A 25765-nucleotide genomic window follows, 5' to 3' on the forward strand; every position below is an offset into this window, starting at 1 on the left:
AAAACCATGAAGAGCATAAAAACAACCAACAATTTAAAAACACGAATACAAAATACAATATAAAAAGCACAACCAGGATTAAAACCACACAGCAAAAATTGATATAGGTTAAAATATGGAATTAAAACAGCAAACTTTAAATTTAAGTTAAATTAAGTGTTAAAATACTGAGAAAATAAAAAAGGTCTTCAGCTGGCGATGAAAGGAGTACACTGTAGGCACCAAGCGAACCTCTCTGGGGAGGTCATTCCACAGCCGGAGTGCCACAGCAGAGAAAGCCCTTCTCCTAGTAGCCACCTGCCTCACTTCCTTTGGCATTCTATGTAATTAATAAATAAATAACCAAACCATGACTACAGTTTCATTCTAGCACATATTAGTTTGTTTGGTAGGGAGAGCAAGTATGTGAGCTCTGTAACAGAGGAATCTGTTCCAAACATGGGATAAAAATGTTATTATGTTTATATCATCCTTTTCTTCCATAGAACTGAGAGTGGCATACATACACCCAATTTACATGTAATGATAAATCATGGGTTAATTAATTAACCTATGATTGGCTGCAGCTATGTGGGAATGAGAAAGCACTCTGCCTCCTGCCTACTCACTGCTTCCGCTTTGCATCCAGTTGACAAAACAATCCAGGAATGCCCTATTCCCAAGTTGTGCTCTATGATGTGCGGACCTGGAACTCTGGGTTGTTTCCTTCTTAACTCAGAGTTCTAGGTTCATATGGATGGAAACCAGAAGCAGTGAGTGGGCGGGAGCCAGCATGCTCGCTTCCTGCTGTGCGGGCCCCCAACAACCCATGGGTCGAACATATATTGTCATTACATGCAAACTGGGTCATAGTGCTCCGTTGTAGTCTCCCATCCAGGCTCTGACCAGACCCAATACTGCTTAACTTTAACGAGATTGCTGCATCATGTGCCTTTGGATAATGTCCGTTATAGCAACTGAGTCTAGATTTTTAACTTTTAAAAAAATCTGTAAAATACATTTGAAGGAAACTGAGTATCAGTACCTACAGTTTGTTACTTGGCATTTGTCCATTTCTTTATATACCAGGAAATGGCTGTGGTTTTATATCTTTTAAAGCATAAGATTTTATTTTCATGTGCCTTCCTTTTATTGTTGTTTTGTCAATTCCAGAGACATTCTAGTTTATCCATTGTAAAGTAATGAAAATAACAGTCCATTCTATGTAAATAAAATTGGTTCTTCAAGCTGCTGCTATTCATCCTTTTGTTCAGTTTTAGCCACTAGTGTGAAAGTGTTTCCAATAATGATGTCAAACAAGAAGTGGAAATCTCACTTTTTAATTGATTCATTACTATTGAAACCATTTTAGATTTTAGAAATAATTCATTAATAAAATAGTATGCATTGTTCAGGAGCCCTTTTCTCCTTTCTGGAAAACAAAACAACATAAATTTATCATCGCTGCCCATTCTCAGCCATCAATGAGTTATTCATGTACTTGGCCGGTATATAAATGTAATAAATAATATTCATCTTCATATATTTATTGGTTATTCAGGTACATCATTTTCTTGAAGATTAGCAAAATATTTGGTGTGGAATTTTTCCTTTGTTTCATGCAAATTGTCCTATTGCCTCCTTTTTATACAGAACAATCCAGATTGTTCTTACTTCCCATTATTTAGGAGCTTTCTCAAAATAATAATAATGACATAATAATAATAATAATTAGCACCAGTACATTGAATAATTGGAAACTTTAATATAGTCCAGTTGCTTCATTTTCTATTAGTTAGAAAAGTGCAGTTTTCTGTAATGTTAAGGCGGCTGTTCATAGGTGATAAAGGTTCAATGTAACTTTACTTGCACCAGAATCTTCATGTTATCCAGCTGTGGTGCAGTTGTCATTTGCTATATTCTCCAGCTGCAATTTCCATGCCGGTTTGTGGCTAAAACCCAACAGCTTGATCATTTTCCACCCAGTTTAAGATTGATCTTTCATTTACTTTATAGTTACAGCTAGCAGTGCCAAAAAACTGGCAAAATTGTATTGGGTGTCATCAGCATCAACTTCAAGCCTGAGTTCAGTGAGCAAAGATGAAACAGCTGTTTCATTGTCCAGATCAGCACTCAATATATGACCATAATTTTTTCCAGCTTTTTCTGGCTGTAATAATCTTTGTTTCTCCCTCATTTCAAATAGTATAGCATACAATATTGATCCACCTCTACCATGGTAGCAAAGTTGACATTGTGTCTTCAAGACTCATTTTGTATCAAACTAGGCACAACGTGTGTTTTGTCAGGGTTTCAATCGTTCTTTGTATTTAGCGTAGTAGTCTCTTGACAATGGTACATTTGGTAGTTGGAAAAAGAGAATATTTTTTGTTTTGTTTCATACTTTTTAAAAGTCAGTTTTGCATTTTTTTCAGAAACCTAAATAACGTTCAAATCACAAGTATATTTCAGAGTTAAAATAATACATTAAACATTAGCAAGCTTTATTGGATAGGCTTATCCTATGGGACGGAAGACACAGTTGGGAGCTTAGATCCCAGATGCTAGCACAGAGGATCACCTAATTCTCCAGTCTTAATACCAGGAGCTGACTACTGTCATACTACTGTCATACAGCATACTCTGTCAGCTGTATCTTTCAGGGACTTGGAAGTATGAGTATATAACTACTGCGGTCTTAATTCTCCTCCACAAAATGTAATATCCCTTCTTAGATTTGCAGTTTACACAGCAGTTTTGATGGGTCTGTGGTTCTTTTGGACTCCAGCCTAAGAAATTGTCCCATTACTCTTCTGCATTATTACTCCATATTGCAGAGGGCTGAGAGGCAGTGGCTTGCTAAAGCCTCTCAGTTAATTCCTAGATAACAATTCATTCTCTTAGCCACTATGCCACATCGACTCTAAAATCTCAAACAATCCTCAAGATAAAGTAGTACAAATGAAGACTGCTAGTACTAAGTGGAGAACTAGCCACTTCAACTTTATATGATGCATTGTGAGCCTATATAGTCTCAGTACAGTTCTTTGATGTCTTCACATCTGATTTTCTCTGTCACCAAAGATGGGAAGCTTAGGGCTCTTTCACTAAAGAACTCAGTAATTGTGCCACTTACAAAAGCGTGCTGTTGGTTCCCTTGAAATTCTAGTATACAGCTTTCAAGTATGACTTTGATCTATGGTATGCTATTTTAACTGCAGATGTTGGATTTTTCTGATAGGGAAAAGGTGTGCTCAAAAATATTTAATAGCATCATTAGGATATGGAAGGTATTTTAACGTTTGGTCTCTTGTCAGTTTGAGAAACTTCCTCGCTGTCTTGCTCTATTTAATTGTGTTCTGTTTTAGACTGGGAGAAATTTACAAGCAGTTTATCAGGCCTCTCACAAATTTGTTTCCAAGCAAATATCTCATGCAATGTGTGAGGTTTCTCACTTCCCAGCACTTTAACTGTACTGTAGATTCAATGCAACAATAACAAGAAAGGTTATGAAAATGCTTGTAACACAGGTGCCTGTTTTATACAATTGCTTAAATAATAATCTGTGGTGATTTATTGGGACATTCCTCTACATGCTAATGTATTATTACTATCAAGTGGCAATACGGCATTCAGTATCTCTTGTTATTTGTTGTATGTTGCACACAAGTTATATACACAATTGTAAAAGCCTATGATTTTATAAGTATTGCTTAAAGATTGATTTGAAATTATCCAGTGCCTCTGCATATATATTATTTGTTGCTCATTTGTGGGTTGAGGAATGCTGCAGCTCTTATTCTGATCTGATGATATCATTTCCTTTATTTCTGATGTTAAGGCAAAAGTACTGATCCTTTGTAACCAAAATGACACTACACACACGTAAGAAAGGAGGGTTCAACAGGGTTATGGAAATTGCCAAGTTTGCAGACATACAAAAAAAAATTAGAAAAAGAAAACCAAACAGGCTAATGAGTATGGAGCATGCTCAGTGGCCATAAAATGCCATAGATGGAAAATGGGGGAGAGGCAGGATGAAAGTATAGAATATTCTGGAAGAGGGCAAGACTGATTAACTAGAACAGAGAACAGGAACACTCTAGAGTGCAACATTTTGTTGTAGGTCCCACGTAATTTTATATCCTTTTACTTACTTAAGGAAAGGAACAAGTCAGATGTTTTATTATGGTTTTATTTGGTTTCTTTGAGTCATGCCCTGAACTATTGGGGACCACATGCACAAAAGCAGGCTTCAGTGTCTGTATTGCTGAATAAGATACTATTTGTACAGCATATCCTTGGTGAGCAGTAGCTTTCATCTCTGACCCAAATTCCAGGGACTGGCAGCTGGACAACCATCTGTCAGGGATGCTTTAGGGCGGATTCCTGCATTGAGCAGGGGGTTGGACTCGATGACCTTGTAGGCCCCTTCCAACTCTGCTATTCTATGATTCTATGATTAGAAAATTAGTGAAAGCACCAATCAGCTGTTTGGAGGAGTAGATGGGGAAGGCTGATTTCAGTTTTCTCTGACCCACCCTAATGCTAATTGACACAATTGCTACTTTTCTAACAGGTTTCATGCACAATGTCCCAGCTGCTGCATGAATACAGGGCACCAGAAATTAACTTTTTTTCAGCAGTTGTAATTTGCCTTTTTTAAATTATTTGTGTGGTGTTTTTTTAATTATCCAAATCATTTTCTGTAATCATTCAGAACAACAGATACAAGGGATTTATATGCAAAAATCTCACTATTCAAGCTTTTCAGAATTCCAGTGCTTAATACTGAATTTGCTTTGGCATACTGTGTGCTTTAGTTATTGTCAAAGCTTTTTCCTATAAACTTAGGGTGATGGAGTAACTGCTTATAATGCTGTTTTTGTGATGTGGAGTGACCTTTCCTGTACGGTATTCATAGCTTCTGAATTAGTCACTTTTCTTCTCTTCCCCCCCCCCCTTTTTTTTCCCCTGACAGTCCGGATCTGTTTCTCTTGGGACACCAGTAACTAGGAAAAAAGAGGATGAAGTGTCAGTTGGAAGCACACCTTTGGCAAGGCAGCAATCAAACCAAGCCTCTGAATATGCCAGCAGCCCTGTCAAAACAAAAACTGTAACAGGTATGTTAAATTTTTAGTTTTGCTTCTTGAAACACATGTGCATTCCAGCAGGTTCAGGTGTGCAAATATATTGAAACACATTGCTACTGTTGTCATGGAGAGTTTAATTGCCAATTTCTGCAATCTAAATGGTTAGATTTTCTATTAAAGTTGAGTTTTCTAGAAGGTTCAGGAGGCAATCCTGTGCATGTTTAGACAGAAGAAAGTCCTACAACTCCCAGCATGCCCCATCCAGTCATGCTAGGAGTTAAAGATGCCTCATCACCTGAGGCACCACCTCTTGCCATTCCTCCTCTTATGTCCACTGAAGCATTGGGGGGCAGGCTTCTAGATGGGGGCATAAACCTCCACCCCTTCTGAACTGCCACCTGAGGTGGGGAATTCACCCTGCCTCATGAGAGGGGCAACCGCGGAATAAGGTAAATAAATAAAAAATAAGTGAAGGCCTGAGCCATTGTAGTTAAATGACCCCATGAATTAGACAAATTGGCCAGAATCATGCAACATAAGCCACTTGTGACACATTTTAAATCAATTTTTATTGTGAATTTAAACAAAATAAAAACTATAAAATAAAATAAATCTGGAAAAATAAACATATTCAACTACATACTTCAAAAGCCTCAGTTTCAAATATCACAATTTCCAAATGAAAAAAGAACGAAAAGAAAAGTAGCACATATTACACATAAACGTCTGTAAAGGCAGACCAAATCTCTGAGTAGAAGTCCACTTGTATGCCACTCTTTCAAATGTTGCTAATGTTGTTAAGTATTCGATCCATTGCATTATAGGGAGTGTGGTTTTATCTTTCCAATGTTGTAGAATAATTCTTTTGGCGTTCAAAAGGGCATGAAAAATCCATTTATGTTGACCATGTGTTATTTTCCAAGAAGCCGGTACGTAATTTAAGATGACATGTACATCCGAAAATATTAAAGAGCTTTCTAATACAGAATTTATGCATCTGATAATTTCCTCCCAAAAGGCGGTGACTACTGAACATTTCCAGAACATATGAACAAAAGAAGCATTAGCTGTGTGACACCTCCAACTATTAGTGGATTTGGACAAACCTTTATTAAACAGACGCTGTGGCATCCAATAGACCTGAAACGATTTTTGCTGGATAAGACTTAACTGGAGATCCATTGACATATCAGATACCGATGTCAAAACAGTGGTCCATTAATACAATAAAATAGGACATCCCAATTCCATTTTCCAATCCTACTGAAGCCCCATTGTATCATATTTATTCACTGATAATAAGTATTTATAAACATGTATCGTGGGTCAATTTATGCAGTCAGCCTCAATAAGTGATTCCAATAGCAAAGGCAATTCTGAAGCAGTGAAAGCTGCAGGGCCAAATCTAGATTCTAATAAATGTTGCATTTGCAAATGCTGCCATTCAGCTGTGGCAGGTAATTTAAATTTATCATGCAGAGCTGAAAATAACAAAAACTCATCATCTGCACCCAATAATTGATCCAGCATAAAAATCATTCTGTCTCTCCAAGTCTGCCGTAAAAACATTTTCTTTCCTATTTTTAAAGCTGTATTTCCCCATATAGTCAGTAATGCATGAGAAAATGGTTCAAACTGTAATTGGCGTGACGTTATATGCCACACATCTCTAACTGCTAAGATTGTGGGAGAAGCCCTTTCCACTTTAATATGCCAAGAACCTTATGCCATCCATTTGGAAAGAGGCTCCAAACAGGATGATTCCAAATCTGACCAAGGTGGAAAATCAAATCTAAGTGGAAAGGACCAAAATTTGGTGCAGGTGAGCGAATAAGCCTGATGATATATAGCAAGGTCTGGAAAGCCAAACCCACCATCTTTGATTGGAAGTTGCATCCTTTTCAGGGATATTCGTGGTGGAGAGGAACCTCCCAAAAATTTACAAAACGAAGTATTAAGTTAGGCACTTGTGACACATAAAGGTGGGTTGGGCTGTTACTTTCATGCTCTTCTTGGAAGCATCTTTGGAAAATTGGGTGCTGGACGAGATGAACCTTTGGTCTGATCCAACAGCACTGCTCTTATGCTTTTCCCACGTACATTCTTAACATTCCTGTAATCCTCATTGCTATTGTAGGTTTTTCCAATGAAGCCTGTACTTGCATTGGGGAGACAGAGTCATCATAGCAGACCTTTTGATGCAGCTTAAGAGGTGGTCAGTGACTTCATCTCTCCCCTTTCCCCCAAAGCACCCATATGCTCCAAAGTGTTGATGGCTGCATGAAATTTAAGTGGTAGAGTCTTGTACCAGCTCTGGATCCTATGCCCTGCTACCATATCTTAGCACAGCATAGGGATTAACCATACATTTTTTAAAAGATAGGAAAAGAAAAGACCATAACAAATGTCTTTAATTATCTCTCCAGTCTTTTGAGGCCAAATGTCTCTTAAATCAACCCTAGAGATTGGCTGAGTCAGTTTCTAATTATTTAATGAAATTAATATTTATCAAGAAAGACATATTTCTTGGTGGAACTGATGCACATAAAAGTATATCCTTTTATAAATAATGTACTTTCTTTTACCAGCTTAATCTAAATCTGTTTTATTTCCCCTCAATTGGCTCTTTACTTTTATTGGAAAATAATCCCATGGAATAAAATTTACAATTAATGAATAGCATGTGATTTATTTGATTTTCTTAGATGATTTTGATAGCTGTTGAATTTTACTATAACGTTTTGGACTGTTTGTCTTTGTTAGTTTAAAAAGCTGCTGCTACTCATCAACTCTTAAAATGAATTACTAAAGCTGCTTAGACTCAATTACTATGCATGTTTATTCAAATGTCCTATTGAGTTCAGTAGGGACATATTTCTAAGTGAGTGTGCACAGGACTGCAAATTTAAGATTGTATAAAGAAAACTTTTGAGTGATTAATAAAGGAGTCCTGATGTCCTGTATGACTTTATCTTGAGACATACTAGAAACAGAAGTTATGTCTTTTGCTCCTGAGACCAACTTTTGTTGCAACAGATATAAGGTTTTAAAGTGTCGCTCTCTGACTCTAGCAGTTTGGGAAGTAACGGCAACTAAAACTTGAATAGAAATAAAGGGTGGGAAAAGATTATTTACTTGGGAAACAAAGAAGGTGCAGTGGTTTTTTCAAATACACTGAAAGATCTTGCCCCCTTGCACTCAAAATAAATGGTCTTGCCTCTTCTGAATTCCCAATAATTTCCCCAGCTGACATTTCCTTGTCCCTCTGCTGCTTAGAGACAGGCAAAGGGTTATGTCATCTTGAGGTCAAGACGTACCCCTTCCAGAATATTCCACAGTTCCGTGTTTCTGTTACTAAGTATGTTGTAGAACATTATTTGTACTTTCGCTAAGTTTTTGTCTCTGTAAGGTTTTTTTTATTGCTTTTTAATATACAATAACAGGTGAATATGGCACAAAGAGGTAAAAGAACAGAATTTTGTTGTTGTAGTTTTGTCATCATAACGCTCCACAAACTGTCAGTTTATCTACCCACTGTGCTCTCTAGTTATCTGCACTGTTTTTGGTCACCTAGCAACATTGAGATTTTTTTAAAGAAGGAGGAGGAGGAATATGAATAAAAAAGGAGGGAAAGTACTCCCTTCCATTGCAAGAAATACTAGAGATGATCACCATCTCCAATATCCTTATATGGAAACAACTTATGACAAGAGTTTGAACTTACTTTAGTGCCTATACCTTCAGTACTCCCAGTCATAACTAGGCCTTCAGTGTCAGACCCTGCGATTCTGCATCCACTGTCAACCCCATCGGTACTACCCATCTTAACTCTGCCTTGGTCCCAGTGATAGTCGTTCTGATGTTGACTTCGTTACCAGCGTCATTACTGGATAATGCACTGCTGCTGGCCAGGATGATACCTACAACAGTACCAACATTCCATGCTCCAGTGATTGCTTCCTATCTCAGTGTGGCCCCACCTTCAGCTCTGGGACGAACAGAACCAACACTGGATCCAGAAAACTACTGCTCAGAATTGATCTCTTCATCTTTGCCAGATGGAGCTGGCAGAACTGTACCTGTGACAATCCCTGTGCTTCTGGTCCTTCTTCAGATCATTAAGAAGTTCTGGATCAAGCCCTCCTTGGTGCTTCAAAGAAAATTGAGAGCCTTTATCGTGTACAAGAGCAGGATTGTATTTTCTTGTTCTGCCATCCAGTACTCATCTCTGTTATAACGGGGGCATCTCAAGGCAAGGCATACAAGAAGCCACACACAGCATTACAGGAGGCATGTTGGCAGGACACTGAATGTGCTGGGCTGTCCTTTATTTTACGGCAGTATTAATTATGCATGTTTTTATCAAGCTTGCATGGCAGTTTATCAGTAATTACTTTGAGAGAAGTCTGCTTCTCTCTTTGACGACCTGCCTTGATCCTGCAACCACTTCACTGAGGCAACCTGCATAACACTTATTTCCACATCCTTACTCATCCTGTCTACTGGAAGTTCCTCCATTTTCATAGAATCATAGAATAGTAGAGTTGGAAGGAGCCTAAAAGGCCATCGAGTCCAACCCCCTGCTCAATGCAGGAATCCACCCTACAGCATACTTGACAGATGGTTGTCCAGCTGCCTCTTGAAGGCCTCTAGTGTGGGAGAGCCCACAACCTCCCTAGGTAACTGGTTCCATTTGCCCTCAGTCATCACATCTTTCAGTTTTGAGTGCTCCCTTTTGGACACAAAATTCACATAGCACATGATGGTGGTGGTGGCATGTTAAAGGATCAAAGGAGGTATAATATTTTTGTATTTAGATGATTGGCTCCTCACTGCCCGTTCTATCAGGTACTGCATGTCCACCTGCCTACTGCTCTTGCCCTGTTTCAAGCCTTGCCCTGCAAGTGAATGAAGAAAAGTCATATCTCAGATCTTCTCATTACCTCCAATTTATAGGGGCATATCTAGACACAATGGTGAGCCTCACTTATCTTCCATTAGACAGAGCAGAGAGTGTAGCAAGCTTAACTCTTGTGAGTTGCTGCCTTCCAACTACATCCACCTTCAGCATGCAGCATTTCTGGGACTAATAGTGATTAGTCACTTGTTTCACTCAAGTCAGGATATGGGATCTACAGCTGTGGCTCTTTTGCACCTTCTTCCTGAATACCATTATCTTCATCTATACTCTCAGTCAGGAGGTTCCTGCATTGATGAGTACGCAGGCCCAACCTGTTACAGGGCATACCTTTTTGGCAACACCGTCTCCAGATCGTCAACATGGATGTGTCTCTCAAGAGCTGGGGTGCTCACTGTGGTCCCCTACAAGTTGTGGAAAATGGTCAACCTCAGAGTAGACATGACATATCAGTGTGCTAGACCTTCCAACAATATGACAGTTTTTTAATCTCAATTATAGGGCAACATGTTCTTCAAAATGATGTTCTGCCCTACCATGTACCTGTAGGATTGGTGCATATAATGGTACATTTTTCCTGTTCCTTCCTGTTAGAAGTGAGGCTGCAGTAGACAGATGACCTGTGTTCTGGCTTTTTACATGAATAGGAAGGCTTCCTTTCACAAGTCAGCGAAACGTTTTGTCTTTTATGACAGACTGTGCCATGGACACCCGGTCTTATTTCAGAGGTTCACAAAATGAGTGTACAGTACCATACTTCTGTGTTATCAGTTGGCTAAGCTTCTTGCTCCTGATGGAGTATGCAGTTATTCTACCAGAGCTATGGCATCATCTGCTCTTCTTTCCAGGGAATTTCTCTCCTGGTCCTCTGCTATTTGGCAATATGGGTGGTTTATTCACCACTGCACACTTGACACAAGAGTGAGGATGGACACTGCCCTTGACAAGGCGGTTCTATCTTCTATCCTAGTATGATATGTATCCTCCTTCAGTAGGACAGCTTGGTAATCATCCATATGTGTGGGTAACAGAGACTACAAAGAAGAAGGACAGGTTGCTTTCCTGTAACTGGTTCTTTAAGTTGTCATCTATTCACTCATACAACATGTTCTCCACCCCACTTTAATGTTCTGCTTATTGTGTTTCATCCTATGAATGAGCAGGAATGATATGACTATGCTCTGGGGCATGTGCAGTATAAAAGAGGAATGGGTTACTGCTGAAAAATACTCTGCTCTAGCATGTTCCAGATGTTGCTCTGTGTAGGTGCAGATCTCATACGTGTGAGTACATAGATGATCACTTGAAGAACCAGTTACAGTAAGCAACATGTCTCCCAACAAGGCCAATGGAGTAATCTAGACCTTGCCCTCCATACAGTTGTGACCTTATGTGCACAGCTGCTTACTGCTCCAGGCGCTCAACCACTCTTCTTGGAAGGTTTAGTGGCTCCTCATGGAAGGCTGAGAGCCCTTTGGCTCTTGCCCTTCATCTTGTGCTGTTAGCAAGCTGGTGTCTCAAATAAATGTGTGGAAAGTGGGGCAGACAAACACACTTAGAGCTTAGCTTATAATACCACTCCTTTCCTCAACAAGCCTTTCCTCCTACTAGTACATCGCAGCAAGGGGGAGACCAACCTGGCTAAAGAACTTGCCCATATATTGGCCAAGAAGGAACAGCTTGATTCTTCTTTTGCTTGCCAGAAAAGAACACTTACAAGAACTTTCTAATGAAGAACTAGTGCCTCAGTTTTATCTCCCCACCCTCCCTCCCAAACCCATTCCCTTTTGTGCCATGTCTTTAGATTGTAAAGGTGGGGGCAGGGACTGTCTTATTACTTTTCTTTGTAAGCTGCTGTTTTGACTGACAAACAGGGTAAAAATGCTGCTGCTGCTGCTGTTCTTAAAGGAGGAGAGAAGCAATGAAAAACAAACATTAAAATTGACTAAATTACAATTGACTACAAAGTACCCAGAAATTCCATTGGAGTCAGTTTTGGACACTTCTTACTTATGTTCTTGTTTTTTAAAACCCATTAAGCAGACAGTATTAGAATGCAAAACTTGATTCTTTCTCAAATTATTTCTTGAAATTCTAGATTTGACAGTCTAAGAAAATAGATTGGCAGGTGATAAATCATTGAGAAACACTTAAATTAGTAGATCACAGATTTCCGTCCAATTCACTTGAAGGGCTGCTGTTTGTGTGGGCCTGCTGTGCAGTGCATGCTTGAACAACGATGCTTTAGGAGGGTGAACAAAGTTAACTAGACATGAAAGAGTACAACATTTTTATTTAAATCTGATATTTCCCCCAAGATTTGGAGCAAGGGAAGAACTTTTTCCTGTGTACTTTTCACATGCTGGCAGTAATCCATCAAAACAAGCCCAACCACACTGTTTTGTAAAGTTTCTGTTTTCATCCTGCACACTAGTGACTACAAAAAGGGTTTTATTCTTTTGGATGAGGAGCACAATGTAATGCTTTCTTTTTTGTGTGTCAACATCCTTGGGAGTTAAATCACTCAAAGGTACCATGAGTGATTTAAAACAGAATTTTTCTTATGCTAATGTTATGCAAAGTAATGCGGCATTCATGAGCTCTAAAAAGATTATTCTAAATTCTTGAGTAGCAAATGATAGCAAATAATAGCTCTACAAGTAATAAAAACTATTTTCACAAAATACTTTATCAAGTTGAAATTGCATATGTATTTAGCTGTAAATCTAACTGCAAGTTTACCGCATCAAAATATGCGAAAAACAGAATTGTTTAACACACACAAATTGGGAAACTGTTGAAAATAATCTGAAATGAGTATTTTTTACTGTTAGCTTCAGAAATCAGTAGGATTTACTCTTAATTAGGGATCCACATTAGGGATCCACAGTTGTACAGTTCAAATCAATAGTAAAATTCCCGAAACAGGATTAAATCTTAGCTCAGAAAATTATTTCCTTTCAAACACCATGCACTTTCCATGAGTGTTTGTTTATGTTTGCCTATAAATATTGATGCACTGATTGGTTTGCTTATGATGAATGTGGAGCTATGAGGCACACATGGATTTCCTGAACATCTATCTAAGGGTATCTTTATTCACTTCAGAGTTAGCGTTGGCTTTGAATATTGATTAACTTTAGCAATAAGAAACAGGTAGAGAGAGGCAAAGGAATTTAGGGGAAGATAAGGAATGCCGTTTATTGCTTCAAACATTCCTATTGTCCACAAACTGTTTCTGTTGCCCACAATAGGCCTTTAAAAATAGATCAGACTTTAAACAAGTCAAGAATCTAATTCTTAATCCTCAAGAAAGCAAGGTGGTTTTTTGATTGATTCGTTAATCCTGTCTTTTGATCCCAAAGGATTCCCAAGTCATTTTATATAAAATAATAAAATACAATTACTTCTTCCTCCAACGTAATATTATTCTGGGATAGTATAGCCTCCCACCCCATTCTCATTAGGTTTTTGTGGTTGTTCCTATTACATCTCACACCCTCAACTACTCTCATTTAAGTGCCCCACACTGTTATCAAATATCTCCATTCACATATATATGGACACAACAAACCCGGCATGTAGGGATCTTTTGCAGATCATACATCTTTCGTGGATCCAACAAAATGAGGAAATTAGCTCACAGATAAAGATTAAGAGGAAATATCATGGCTTTATTTTACCATAAATGAAAGAAGGGCAAGTTGGTATGCCAACTTCTCAGCACTATACTGGCAGACTATTCCCATTAGTAGTAAGAGAGACAGAGAAAGATGGAAGCAGGGAATTAGAGTGGGGAGGGTGCCAGGGAAATGACTAGGCAAAGTTGAGAGGCTATGCAAAACAGGAGTTTCAGCAGGTTTTACTTGCATACAGTAGACCATGTGATGGTCAGAATTAATAGATTTAGAGGGATTTTAGGAGAAAGAGGAAAGAGTCAAAATGGGTTTATTTACTTTGTTTCAGAATAAGAAAAACTCAGAGGACCTCACTTTGGTCATGGGTACTTGGAAACTCACAACAGGCACAAGCTACCCACAGATCACAAATATTGATCACAAATTCAAAATGGGGTAATCACTCTAGCTATCTAGACAGCTTGGTACACCAGGTAATCCAGAAACACCTCAAAAGGCATATGTATCCAACACTGGTTGGACACCTTAGTCAAAGGTGATAATGGGGTGACTGGCTAAGCTGTTATTAGGGCCCCCAGAACGAAATCCAATCTGATTTTAAAAACAGACTTTGGAATCGAAATCCTAAAATGAGCATCTCTACCCCCCTAGAAATAGGAACATGGAGAGAGGCAAGGAAACTTAAAAGATGAAGGCAAGGCAAGGCAGCTAAGGGTGTCCTAGGCAGAAAGATTAAGCTCATAATATTAGACAAAGTGCTATGGTTATACCAATACAATGCAAAACACAGCTATACATGTCACCTTACTTGTTGTTACGGCCCTTAAAAGGTGATGGTATTTGTATATGTTTAAGTGTTCTATATTTTAGACATTGTACAAAAGAAAACATTTAGGGACTTTATAAATTTGGTTGCCAAAGCTGTTGAAGTATATACCATTACTAATGCAGTTTCCATGGCAAATTTGAAGGTTACATCAATTTTTCATTTACCAAGTATTTTTGTAAGCAGCTTAAGTGAAGTGACCCTCTAAATGAAAATGTGTGATAGAAGGTTTTGGAAATCCTAAAAATCTGAACTTCCATAGTGCTCACTGATGGATGACTAAATCTTATTGAAACCTACGGAACAAGTTGTGTGATTATTCTATTTATATCAATAGAGTTCCGTCATCACTAATTTTGGTTGGAATAGGGCTATTTTGTATCAAGAAAATTATGATGGATTGATTAAGCTAGTTTATTTTCCTATTATCTTTAAGAATCGCGGCCTTTATCAGTTCCAGTAAAAGCCATGCTGAGCTCGTTTGAAAGCAGCAGAAGTCCTGAGGAAAGAATGAAAGAATTTATTGGAGTTGTGTGGAATGCAGTTAAGCGCCTTACACTTCAGGTAAGATGTAAAGGATAAAAAAAAAGAAATATATTAAAGTGCTTAATACTTTCTGGGAATCTTCGCTTATGTTGAAACTCCTATAAAAAAGCTCCCAAGTTTTGTTTATATGGGGAATGATGAAGCCAAATATAAACACAAAATCCCTTCAGTTTAAATCAGAAGAGAGGTAAACATGGTCTTTACATTCTTTTGTGTATGTGGTTACATGCAACAATAGCAGTGCTATTCCACAATGCCTTTTTGTCTATACCTTACAGGGCATCTCAGGGTCATTTGTCCAGATTAGTGTCTTGTAAAAACTCCCATCATCCAAATATCCATTTAATCATAGATAGCATCTTATCCTCTGATATAAAAAATATCTAATTGCTTATTGTGGGAACCAAGCAACAACATTGTTATTCTGGTAAACTGCGGGATTTTGCTTGATTGCACCCCCCCTCTTCACCTGTATTTGAAAAAATCTAAACCACACATTTACTGCTACTACAAACTCTCTTGGTTATCCAGATACTTCTTGAACTGGGGGATTTGGACATTTTGGTTACAAATACCACTCCTTTCAGCCAAAAGATAATGTTATGAATCAGTCTTGAAAGTCTTGAATAGTCATGTCAGCTTAATAAACCAAGATATTAACAAACCTTTTGCCCATGCTGTTACCCACTTAACTCCTTCATTCACAATTAATGACAGTCCATTTTGTCTGAACTAAGAAATTATGATTAACCAGCTTAAGAACAAGCAAGGATATTAAACCAAGATTTGAAAATGGTTTAATATTCTGGCATTTTCTAAAGGTGATAACTATAGTTAATGAGACGCTTTCTAGTTTGATTACTCATGTTTATTTATTTATTATTTATTTATTTTATTTAAAACATGTATATCCCTCCCTATATCAATAAGATCTCAGGGCGGCGTACAGATAAAAGCATATAGTATAAAACAATAAATATACACAGCTAAAAACAAATTAAACCATAAACCAAGTTAAAACGATATATAATTTAAAAGCAGTAAAACTATTAAAACAGTTAAAACAATGTGCCTAGTGAATTCAACCATTAAAAGCTTTGTTAAAAAGCCATGTTTTCACTTGGCACCAGAATAAAATCAGCGTGGGCGCCAGTTGGGCCTCCAAGGGGAGGGCATTCCACAGTCGGGGTGCCACAACAGAGAAAGCCCTCTCCCTTGTCCCAGCATAGTGAATGTGTTGTGCTGGTGGGATGTGGAGAAGGGCTCCTGCAACAGATCTCAAGTCTCGGGCAGGCATATATGAAAGAAGGAGCAAAGGTGTTGTGCGTGCAAGCAAAAGCCTCATTCAAATATTGGTTATGATCATTCGACTGTAGCCTATATTTTTTTTCTGTCAGGACCCTGTGGCATTGGGTGCATGCCTGTGGCATTAATGGTGTTTTTCTGTTCATTTTAATTTATCATTAACAATGTCTTCCTGCTTGAGGTAATTCAAAACATAAAGTTGGTCCCTTTTAACCACTGGGTGCATTTGCACGATTACAGAAGGAAAATGAGCCATGGTGGCTTATTTTCTCTCCCCGTGTGTGCTGTTCTGACGTTGGAATCACCGTAGCCACCAGTCTTCAGTGGGTTTGGATGTCATGACAACCTGAGAGGGTGATTATGCTAATTAGGTGGTACACAACCAGCATTCACAGGTAGGGAAAATAAGCCACTGTACCTTATTTTCCCTCTGTGATCATGTGAACCCAGTCACTGTTATAAAATTGGTAGCCAGTCTCAGGAATGCATGTTTTCTTCTCACAGCCCCTCCTCTTGTCCAGAAATTCCCCCTGTCCCTTAACTACATGGGTGTTACCATGGTTAAGGCTAACCAAGGTTTTCTTTAAATCTAGATCAGAACCTCATGATATTTTTTCTATTTTAATAGTACTATAGCATTCTCAGAGTTCAATTAACAGTTATGAAATGCAGAACTACAAACTGAAAATACTTAAAAGCTTGCTGTCCCATTGTAGTCAGGTGGGACTTATGTGGGTCTCATATAAAGTTTGGGGAATGTGGCCTTGATTCTAGAATTTACTTTGGCAGCTGAGTTTAGTGATTTACAAGACATAAATTTTATAGGATAACGAATTTAGATTGGGAAAAAGTCCTTAGTTGTCAACAGATAAATCAGAACTTCTGCGTAACTTGAACCCATGAAAGGATTGCTATTTCACTTGACGTTAGAGTCAGTATATATGTTTAGAACAAAAACACCTGGAAAGTTTATTTTGGATCCAAGGCTAGCGTTTGCTTATCCTTGGCTGGTTTTTGCTCATGAGAGTGTCCTGCATGACATCTTAGTGAACTGGGCTTTCTGTAAGCTCTTATGATGTCAGTGAAAAAATGCTTCATACTTAACTATAAAAATGCCCTTTTTTCTGTAGTTGTTCAAGGCTTCAGTGTAAGTCGTGCAGACTGTCTCTTGGCAATGACAGTGCGGGGGAGGGAAGTATTCACTTTTCATGTGTTCCTGGTACTAATAGTTACTAAAGTCATGAAGAAACATAAACACAATTATTTTTAATTGGTTGTTAATGCTTAGTTTCACTGAGAATAACAAGGGTTCCACATTTCAACCAAATGAGTTAATCATGAGTAATAGTATGTTGATTGCCAACCAAATAAGTTGATATTTTTACTAATATGTTTTAGATAAATACACTATTCTCAAAATATTCCTTAAGTACTTTAAAAGTTGAATCCTTGGTTACTTGAAAATATTTGAAGCAGTATTATTAAATACCCACAATTTGTATTGAATCACATTTTAAAATCAAAATAAATTATAGAGTTGAAATTATGATGGTGGTAATGTTGGTGCAGCATGAAAGACACCTAACATCAAATGAAAAAGTGGCACAATTGTCCCAGTAGGCTTTCCTATTTACTGTCCTACACACAACAAATTAGGTTACCTCACTTGTTTCTTTCTTTTAGTAGGATTCAGTTTCGTACCCATGATTCTGAACTCCCATTCATCACTCTTCTAGCATAAAGTTCATATCCATGAACTGGGACAGATAAGCCAACTTAGATCCAATATAATGTTATCACTATGGAAAACAAAGATAAATGCACAAAATGTGTTCTTGTAATTTGCGCTTTGGTTCATCCTTTGGCTCTGTTACTTCCTTACACGTTGAATTCCTCCATACTTCCTTCGTTACTTAAGGTGCCTTCCTTCTTTGCTTTGATCTCCTAGCATTTAGTCACCTTGGGTGAAGACTCCATGTTACTGGAATCATAGAATCATAAAATAGTAGAGTTGGAAGGGTTCTATAAGGCCATCGAGTCCAATCCCCTGCTCAGTGCAGGAAGAGAAGCTGTGGAGAAATAGTAAACCACCCTAGGTTTATTTCATTAAGAAACCCTATTTGATAGCAGAAGCAGAAATATCTTACAATTCACACCTCTCTTCTCTCCAGTTTCCTATCTTGAAAAGTTTACTCTAGGCAACCTTGCTAGCATCTGATTGGAGGCCTTACTCCCCTTGTCAATATTTCCCTCCTTACCTGAGGGTGGTAAAGTGGAATTGGATGAATTTGTGTTTTTGTCTCTGATTGAACAACAGGAGGAAACATGTCACTGATTGTAAATACCTAAATAGAAGGTAACTGATTGTAAATAAACATTTATTATTTGAACCCTGTGATTAGCTAGAGCCCATGCTTAGCCTATGGTTCTATGTACCAGAACAGTTTTGGATCACACTGAATGCTTAGAAGGAAAGGTAAATGGGAATAACAGTATTTGGGTCTGTGCTGGTGGCAACCGGTGAGTTTGCTAAGAGTTATTTTCCTATTGTCAGGTAAAAACCCATGAGGTTCTGAGGTTATCCTACATATAACTAAAAAGTATTGAAACATGTTTGAGATTGGTCCGCCTCACAAGGTAGGATAATAGGGGAAACAGCTTTGCATCATAGGAGCGTATTGAGATGAGCTTCCCAGAGAGACTCGCCTGGCTCTGCTCTTTCTGGCACCAGGTGAAGACCTTTTTATTTTCCCAAGCATTTTAGACATTTAGTTCTGTTGTTTTAAAACTACCACTGTATTTTGAATCTTTGCATCGCTACTAGGTTTTATCTTGGTTATTTCTTTTATTTTATACTGTGGTTTTAAACTTTTTAACTTCTATAGTGTATCTTGTGTGGTATTTTATGGTTTCATAGTTGTTGTGAACCACCCAGAGAGCTTTGGCTATTGGGTGGTATAGATATATAATAAATAAATTAATGAATAAATATATAAATAAATCAGTTCACTCTCATAAAACCCATCCAGCTGCTGGGGACTGCTAACTGCTAGCTTTATAGTGGCTTTTCTTCCGGACCGCCCGGTATTTTAAGGACAGACCAGGAAGGTGTCTGGATTCAGTATGCCCATTACTGGACAAAAAGTAAGATGGCTGCTCATCTTTTTTTGAAACATAATGGGCACCAAAGGCATGTTTACTGCAGCTGCAGGAGCTGTGTTGAGCTGCCTCACATGTGGTGTGACTGGAAAGTTAAAATGCCCCTGTGCAGGAAGGGGAGAGAAATGGTAGGGTTTGCAATTCCTTCACAGGGCAATTATACTGTCAGGCCTAGTCCAAGGGTTATGGATTCTTATGTTTTTGGAGCCAGATTCAGAGCTAGATCAGGATAATTTAGAACCCAGTCCAATTGCAGGAAGCCTGAGAGCTCCACTCTCCCTAGCTTCCCTTCTGATTGCAGGCCAGTCAGCTTTAGCTGCAAGATTTGGCCTTGAATGAGGCCTCTGATTTATAGCTGGGATTGTGAGAACCTAGCAGGTGGAAGACTTTGCAGGGGATGGGGGCTTGGGCATATCTCCCTAGGTATGGCGTCAAAGAAGGCAGAACAGGGACAGACACACCCTAGATATAGTGCTCACTTATGGGTCAGAATGCTCTGTCAGGATAGATTGTCAGAAGCAGCACCCCCCCCCCCCTTGTATTTAAGCTGGTGCAGAGGCCAAAAAGCCTTTGCTTGGAGCAACAACTTAATCGCCTGGAATACTTTCTTGCCTGGAATTTTCGTGAATCTGGAACTCTTGTCTGCCTTGAATCTGGTATCGTTAAGACTCTTATTTCGAGTCGATTGCTGGAATTAAACCCTGACTTTGCCTTTGTGTGGATTGTAGCTTTGGACCTTTCCCTTGAACACTGCAACGTGCCAATAGCCTCTGCCTAGGCTATCTGATTTTTTGAGATCTATAAAAGCTTTAAGCTTTGCCGTGAGCTCTGGAAAGCTGGTCTGTGTAACCTGATCTGCTGCAATAAGAAGTTTCACTGTTATTTGTGTCCTGTGTCGCATTGCCAGATGGTGTTGGAAAGTTGGGCCTGACACGTATGGAAAAAGAAATGGCTGCCCATGCGGGCAAGCTATGGAGGCAGCCATTTCTTTTGCTGTACAATGGCCTTGCAAAGGAAATCCAAACCATGTCATTTTCCTTCCCTCCATTCCCAGAAGCATTTGAGGATTCCATTTGTGTTGTGTGATAGGCAGCTGAGCTGAGCTGCTGTAATGCCTTGGCTTTTAATTGTTTACTTTAAAAAGAAAGAAAGAAAAATCACCACTTACCTGTCCATCTTGTGTCCTCATCCCCTGGTAAGAAATCCAAAAGCAATTTATTGAAGTTAAATTTATTGTGAAGAAGGATCTGGATCTCGGGGGGATTAATTGAATAATAGAACTGATTTAGGTGACCTGGATGGAGTATCAATTGATTTAAGAGTTTTGGAGGGGTGTGTGACTTGGTTGAGAAATTAATTGGTTTGTCGTCTGTAAAATTTTACTTTTAATAATTATTTCCAAAGTTAGCATATATGCAAATTGGTACCCTCCTTTTGTCCTCTTTTTGGGTGTGTGTGTGCATGCCTTCTTTTCTGGAATGTGTACCTGGCCACCTTAGCTAGGTTCTATAGAGCCCCTGCTCAGTGATAACAGGCTTCATTTCTGGAAGCTCTCCGCCACAAAAACAAACCAAGTAGCGCACATAACTGACCAAGGAAAGGGATGCAGTCGCTGTTAGAGACTTAGTAGATGCTGAGAGTCTGGCACTGTACGTTGCTGGACAGGGTTATGGTGGGAGTCTATCTGAGATGTTACATCCTTCTTTCAATTTCACCTCCATTGTCTAGCAAATATTAAATATGATATTAAACATATTGGGCAGAATCCAACGAGGAGCTAACAGTTAAAAAAGCAAACAGAGAAGAGCAGAAATGCTTATTTCTGGAATGGGGCAGGACAGCAGAGCTGACCTGTCCCAACCAGGAAACAAGTGTTTCTGTTTGTTTCCAAGGCTGCCTTTTTAACCACTAACTTTATGTTGCATGATTGGTGCATCCCATTGGTGCAATGGAACCAGCGGGTGATCAGCAGCAGTATTGGATACTGCCCATTATTATACTTATCACACAGAACATTCCCATTTTATAATACATTGTTATTAACATTTAAACCATGTAAACCTGCCTTTCTCAACTTGATGTCGAAAGGGCATGCTGGCTGGGATGATGAGACTTATAGTCCAACAAATCTGGAGGGCACAAGATTGGGGACAGCTGATGGAGATGTACCAAGTATGTTTCTTACAAATATTAACTGGTGTTAACATAGTGGTTAAGCCCATGAGATATTTGCTGAAAAGACCTAGAATCATAGAATAGTAGAGTTGGAAGGGGCCTAAAAGGCCATCGAGTCCAACCCCCTGCTCAATGCAGGAATCCACCCTACAGCATACTTGACAGATGGTTGTCCAGCTGCCTCTTGAAGGCCTCTAGTGTGGGAGAGCCCACAACCTCCCTAGGTAACTGGTTCCATTGTCGTACTGCTCTAACAGTCAGGAAGTTTTTCCTGATGTCCAGCCAGAATCTGACTTCCTGTAACTTGAGCCCATTATTCTGTGTTCTGCACTCTGGGATGATCGAGAAGAGATCCTGGCCCTCCTCTGTGTGACAACCTTTTAAGTATTTGAAGAGTGCTATCATGTCTCCCCTCAATCTTCTCTTCTCCAGGCTAAACATGCCCAGTTGTTTCAGTCTGTCTTCATAGGGCTTTGTTTCCAGACCCCTGATCAACCTGGTTGAAATTTTAGTTGACTCACTGGCAGCATCAGCTAAGACCTACTGGACAGCCTTAGTTAAGCCACTATCTCTCAGTCCCAGTCCTGTATACATAGTACAGAGAGGATAATACCAGCCTGCTTTAGATCTTTGTTTTGCAGAGATAATTACCCAGTTGACACAATGAAACAACCCAGCATTGTTGTGTGAGCACATGGGAGTGAGTGAACACACTGGTTCCTGCCTGTTTGCCCACTTCCACTTTCAGTTAGCAAGGTTAACTCTGAATGGTTTAATTCCTAAACAACCCAGAGTTTCCAGATTTGTATGTCATCAAACAACTCACGAAGGGGGTATTCCTGGGTTGTTAATTTAATGCGAAAGTGGTGAGAGGGCAGCAGGCAGTGCACTTGCTTCTCTGCATACCCGCCAATTCCTGGATTAAACAGCCCAGGAATTGGCCGTGATGTGTGAATGGGGTCAATTCAAACAAAGTGCTTTGAAAAAGGGCTATATGAATACTAATTGCTATCATTTTAATACTATATCATTTTTTATCTTAATAAGGAACTAAAACTTAAAATTGAAGTTCAATTTTGAAGTTATATAACAGATATTATAGTTTCTTACTAAAGAGTAGTTTTATTATAAGTGTGGAGATCAGCACACTTTTGAGGGTTATACATGTTATCAGGAACACAAAATAAATATCAAATGTTTTACTTACATTTTCTGAATTGGAAATTTGCTATCCTTCGTTGGTCTACTATTAGGAAGTGTTGCATAGCAAGCACAGTCCTTAACGTAATCAAAACAGAAGGTGATTCAATTTCAAGAATTTGTAATAATTCCTTGTCTTTAACACACAAGTATGTTCAGTATTGGCAAAAGAACACGTTGCTACCAAAACTGAAATATGATCCTTAAAACAGAAAGGATGTTGCCATGGAAAAATGAAGTAACACTAAGTGCAGCTGTGATGCATTAATGAATAGGATATTTTTTTAAAAGATCATTTGTGTTTGGTGTGGCTTAGAGGGTCCCAACCAGATGGTTTCCATGAACAGGATCTGACCCCCAGCTTGAGGACTTCTTACTGGCAGATTACTTCATTTTCTTTCCCTTGGATTGTCAGATCCTTACATTAATGTAAGATTTACTGCTGCAGATTTATATTCAGTTATATAAATCAGTCACATTTCACATTAAATTCACAATTTTAGACATACAGTTTAATAGTTATTTTTAAAGTGTAAAAAGATTTATTTGATAGCTTTAATATAAGCTATTGATGTAACTTTAAGCGTACAGGAATTTTAAGATATTTGGATTGCATATATTTTAAAAGATTGTTCCTATCAATAAAGTGATCGATGACACATTCTCATTATTTAATCCAGCAATTAATATTTTTCCCCTCTCTCTTGGTGTAATTTTTAGTAGTAAGCCAAAGGGCATCTTCTCTCTGTATGTAGATGTGTGTGTGTGTGTGTGCACACGCGCTGGTACAAAGGCATGCGAATGAAGGGAGTTGGTGTCCCTAGACATAACATTTGGCTCAACAGGTGTGTCTCAAGATCTTAGACATGCCTGCACTGCAAATGCAAACTGATTCATTTTCAGATAGTAAATATGGATTTACTGTGTAGAGAAATTGGTTTTGGGGGCAGGGTGTACATTTCCTTTGTGTAGCAATTCCATACTGTCATGGCAAGAATATATCCATATGCACAAGTAAAGTAACACTAATTGGGGCAAGATTCTTATTTTCATATAGACAGAAATTTAGAAATATTATAATTTAAACAGAAATGTAAAGAAATACAATAAAAAATAAATGAAAATACAGAACATCTCAATATAGTGGGGAAGACTGTGACCAGGTATATTACCTGTTCAGTCTGCTGTCCAGGTACTCACTGATGATGAGCAACAGCTCTTATGTTCCTTTATCTTTAAACCAAATTAGACTGGACTACGCTTTAAGCAGAGGATTCCCATAAAAGAGGACACATGGCCACCCTTTCTTAATGCATAAACCAATTGTGTGTATGCAGGAGGCTGCTTGCTTCCTTTCACCACACCCACTCCAGCTTTCTAGTCTTGCACTATCTGCTTTTCCCCTGACATATTATTTTTATTCCTCTGCAGTGCTAGCTTTCTGTGGTCCTGTTCAAACAACACAGTAAACTATGATGGTTAAGCGTTTTGAGCTAAATATTGATGGCTGTTGTGTGAACCATGACTTAGTGACCATGTTCAGATGACATGCTAAGCCACAGTGGTTAAGCATTTTGAGCTAAACTTTATGGCTTAGTGTGTCATTTGAAACATGACTTAGCATGTTGTGTTAACCATTCCTAACTATGATGGCTACATAACCACGGTTTAAACACACTCATTAACCACTTGCTGTAAAAGGGTTAGTGGCTTAACCATGGCTTACCACGTTGTCTGAACAGGCCCTGTTTGTGTGTATGTGTGGGGGGTGGGGGGTTCTAAACCATTGTATCACCAAGCCTGTTGTGGTTCAACCTATTCTACCACATAATTTTACTGTGTGCGTACCCTGAATAAGGAAATTTGTGATTATTAGCACTTCTCTTATGCTTCTGTTATGCTCATACTATGGTAGAGATTTGATAGATATATAAAATAGAAGATTTGCTACAAAGTAGTTATTTGTTTTGATTGGAGATTATAAGCTCTCTTAAGCACCTCTGGAATTAATTTGGAAATTATTGAAGTTCTTTTAGCAAAAAGGGCTGATGAATTCAAAAGGCAGCTGGACAGCCATCTGTCAGGTATGCTTTAGGGTGGATTCCTGCATTGAGCAGGGGGTTGTACTCGATGGCCTTATAGGCCCCTTCCAACTCTACTATTCTATGAATTCAGGTAACTTTTTGAGCCAATCTTAGGACTGGAAAAATGACACACATTCCTCTCATCCTATGTTGTCTTCAAGGGGAGACTGCAAGGGAGCCTGTGCAGGCAAAATCTAATGGGAGGGGACCCCAGCCACCACAGAGAACCCTGTTGCCTCAACGTCTTCCATAGGAGAGTGCTTCCCCCCTCTTTTTTTGCCCCTGCAGCTTCTGAAAAATTCTCCTGTTCAATCTGATGGTCTCAGTAGAGAATCTCCAAGGCTGGGCTGGAGTTACTGCTTTGGAATGTAGACTTCCTTGGCAGAACTCTATCTGCATGCTCAGCATGCTCTATCTGCCAAAGCCCCTACTATTCCTAATTGACAAAGTCTTTGCTTGGACAAGAGACCTCTCCTGGTGATGAAGCTGCCAAATCTTTGGATTTTAATGCAAGCGCAAGATAAATTTAGGGGATTGGAAAGTTTGCATCTCCTGGGATGTTTATGAGCCCCAAAGTTTTTATCCAAGTTCAGGAGAACTTCACCAGCACCCATAATAATGAGAGAACAAAAGGTGTGCCGATCATAACTGTATCGCTAGAGTTGATTATATATACCAGCCATGCCATCAGTGGTTAATGAACCAAAAATATACGCATGTCATTGTAAATATCTTTGCAGCAGGCCTTTGAATACATAAACCTGTGAAATTTGTAAAATACACAATTTCTTCCTTTCCAATTTAAAGAACATTTGCACTTGAATCAATAAATACTTATCAAA

At 38.8% G+C, this 25765-nt stretch overlaps 1 protein-coding gene across 1 annotated transcript in view; it reads left to right on the top strand.

Moving 5' to 3' along the window:
* VPS13B (vacuolar protein sorting 13 homolog B) overlaps positions 1-25765 on the top strand; it is a 434090-nt gene that overhangs the window by 167565 nt on the left and 240760 nt on the right. Inside the window, exons 21-22 of the mRNA XM_063130990.1 lie at positions 4961-5102; positions 14891-15018. Of these exons, the coding sequence (XP_062987060.1) occupies positions 4961-5102; positions 14891-15018 (270 nt within the window). The remainder of the gene's footprint in view (positions 1-4960; positions 5103-14890; positions 15019-25765) is intronic.

The sequence above is a fragment of the Elgaria multicarinata genome, chromosome 7, assembly GCF_023053635.1.
Source record: "Elgaria multicarinata webbii isolate HBS135686 ecotype San Diego chromosome 7, rElgMul1.1.pri, whole genome shotgun sequence".
In the NCBI taxonomy this organism is placed as follows: Eukaryota; Metazoa; Chordata; class Lepidosauria; order Squamata; family Anguidae; genus Elgaria; species Elgaria multicarinata.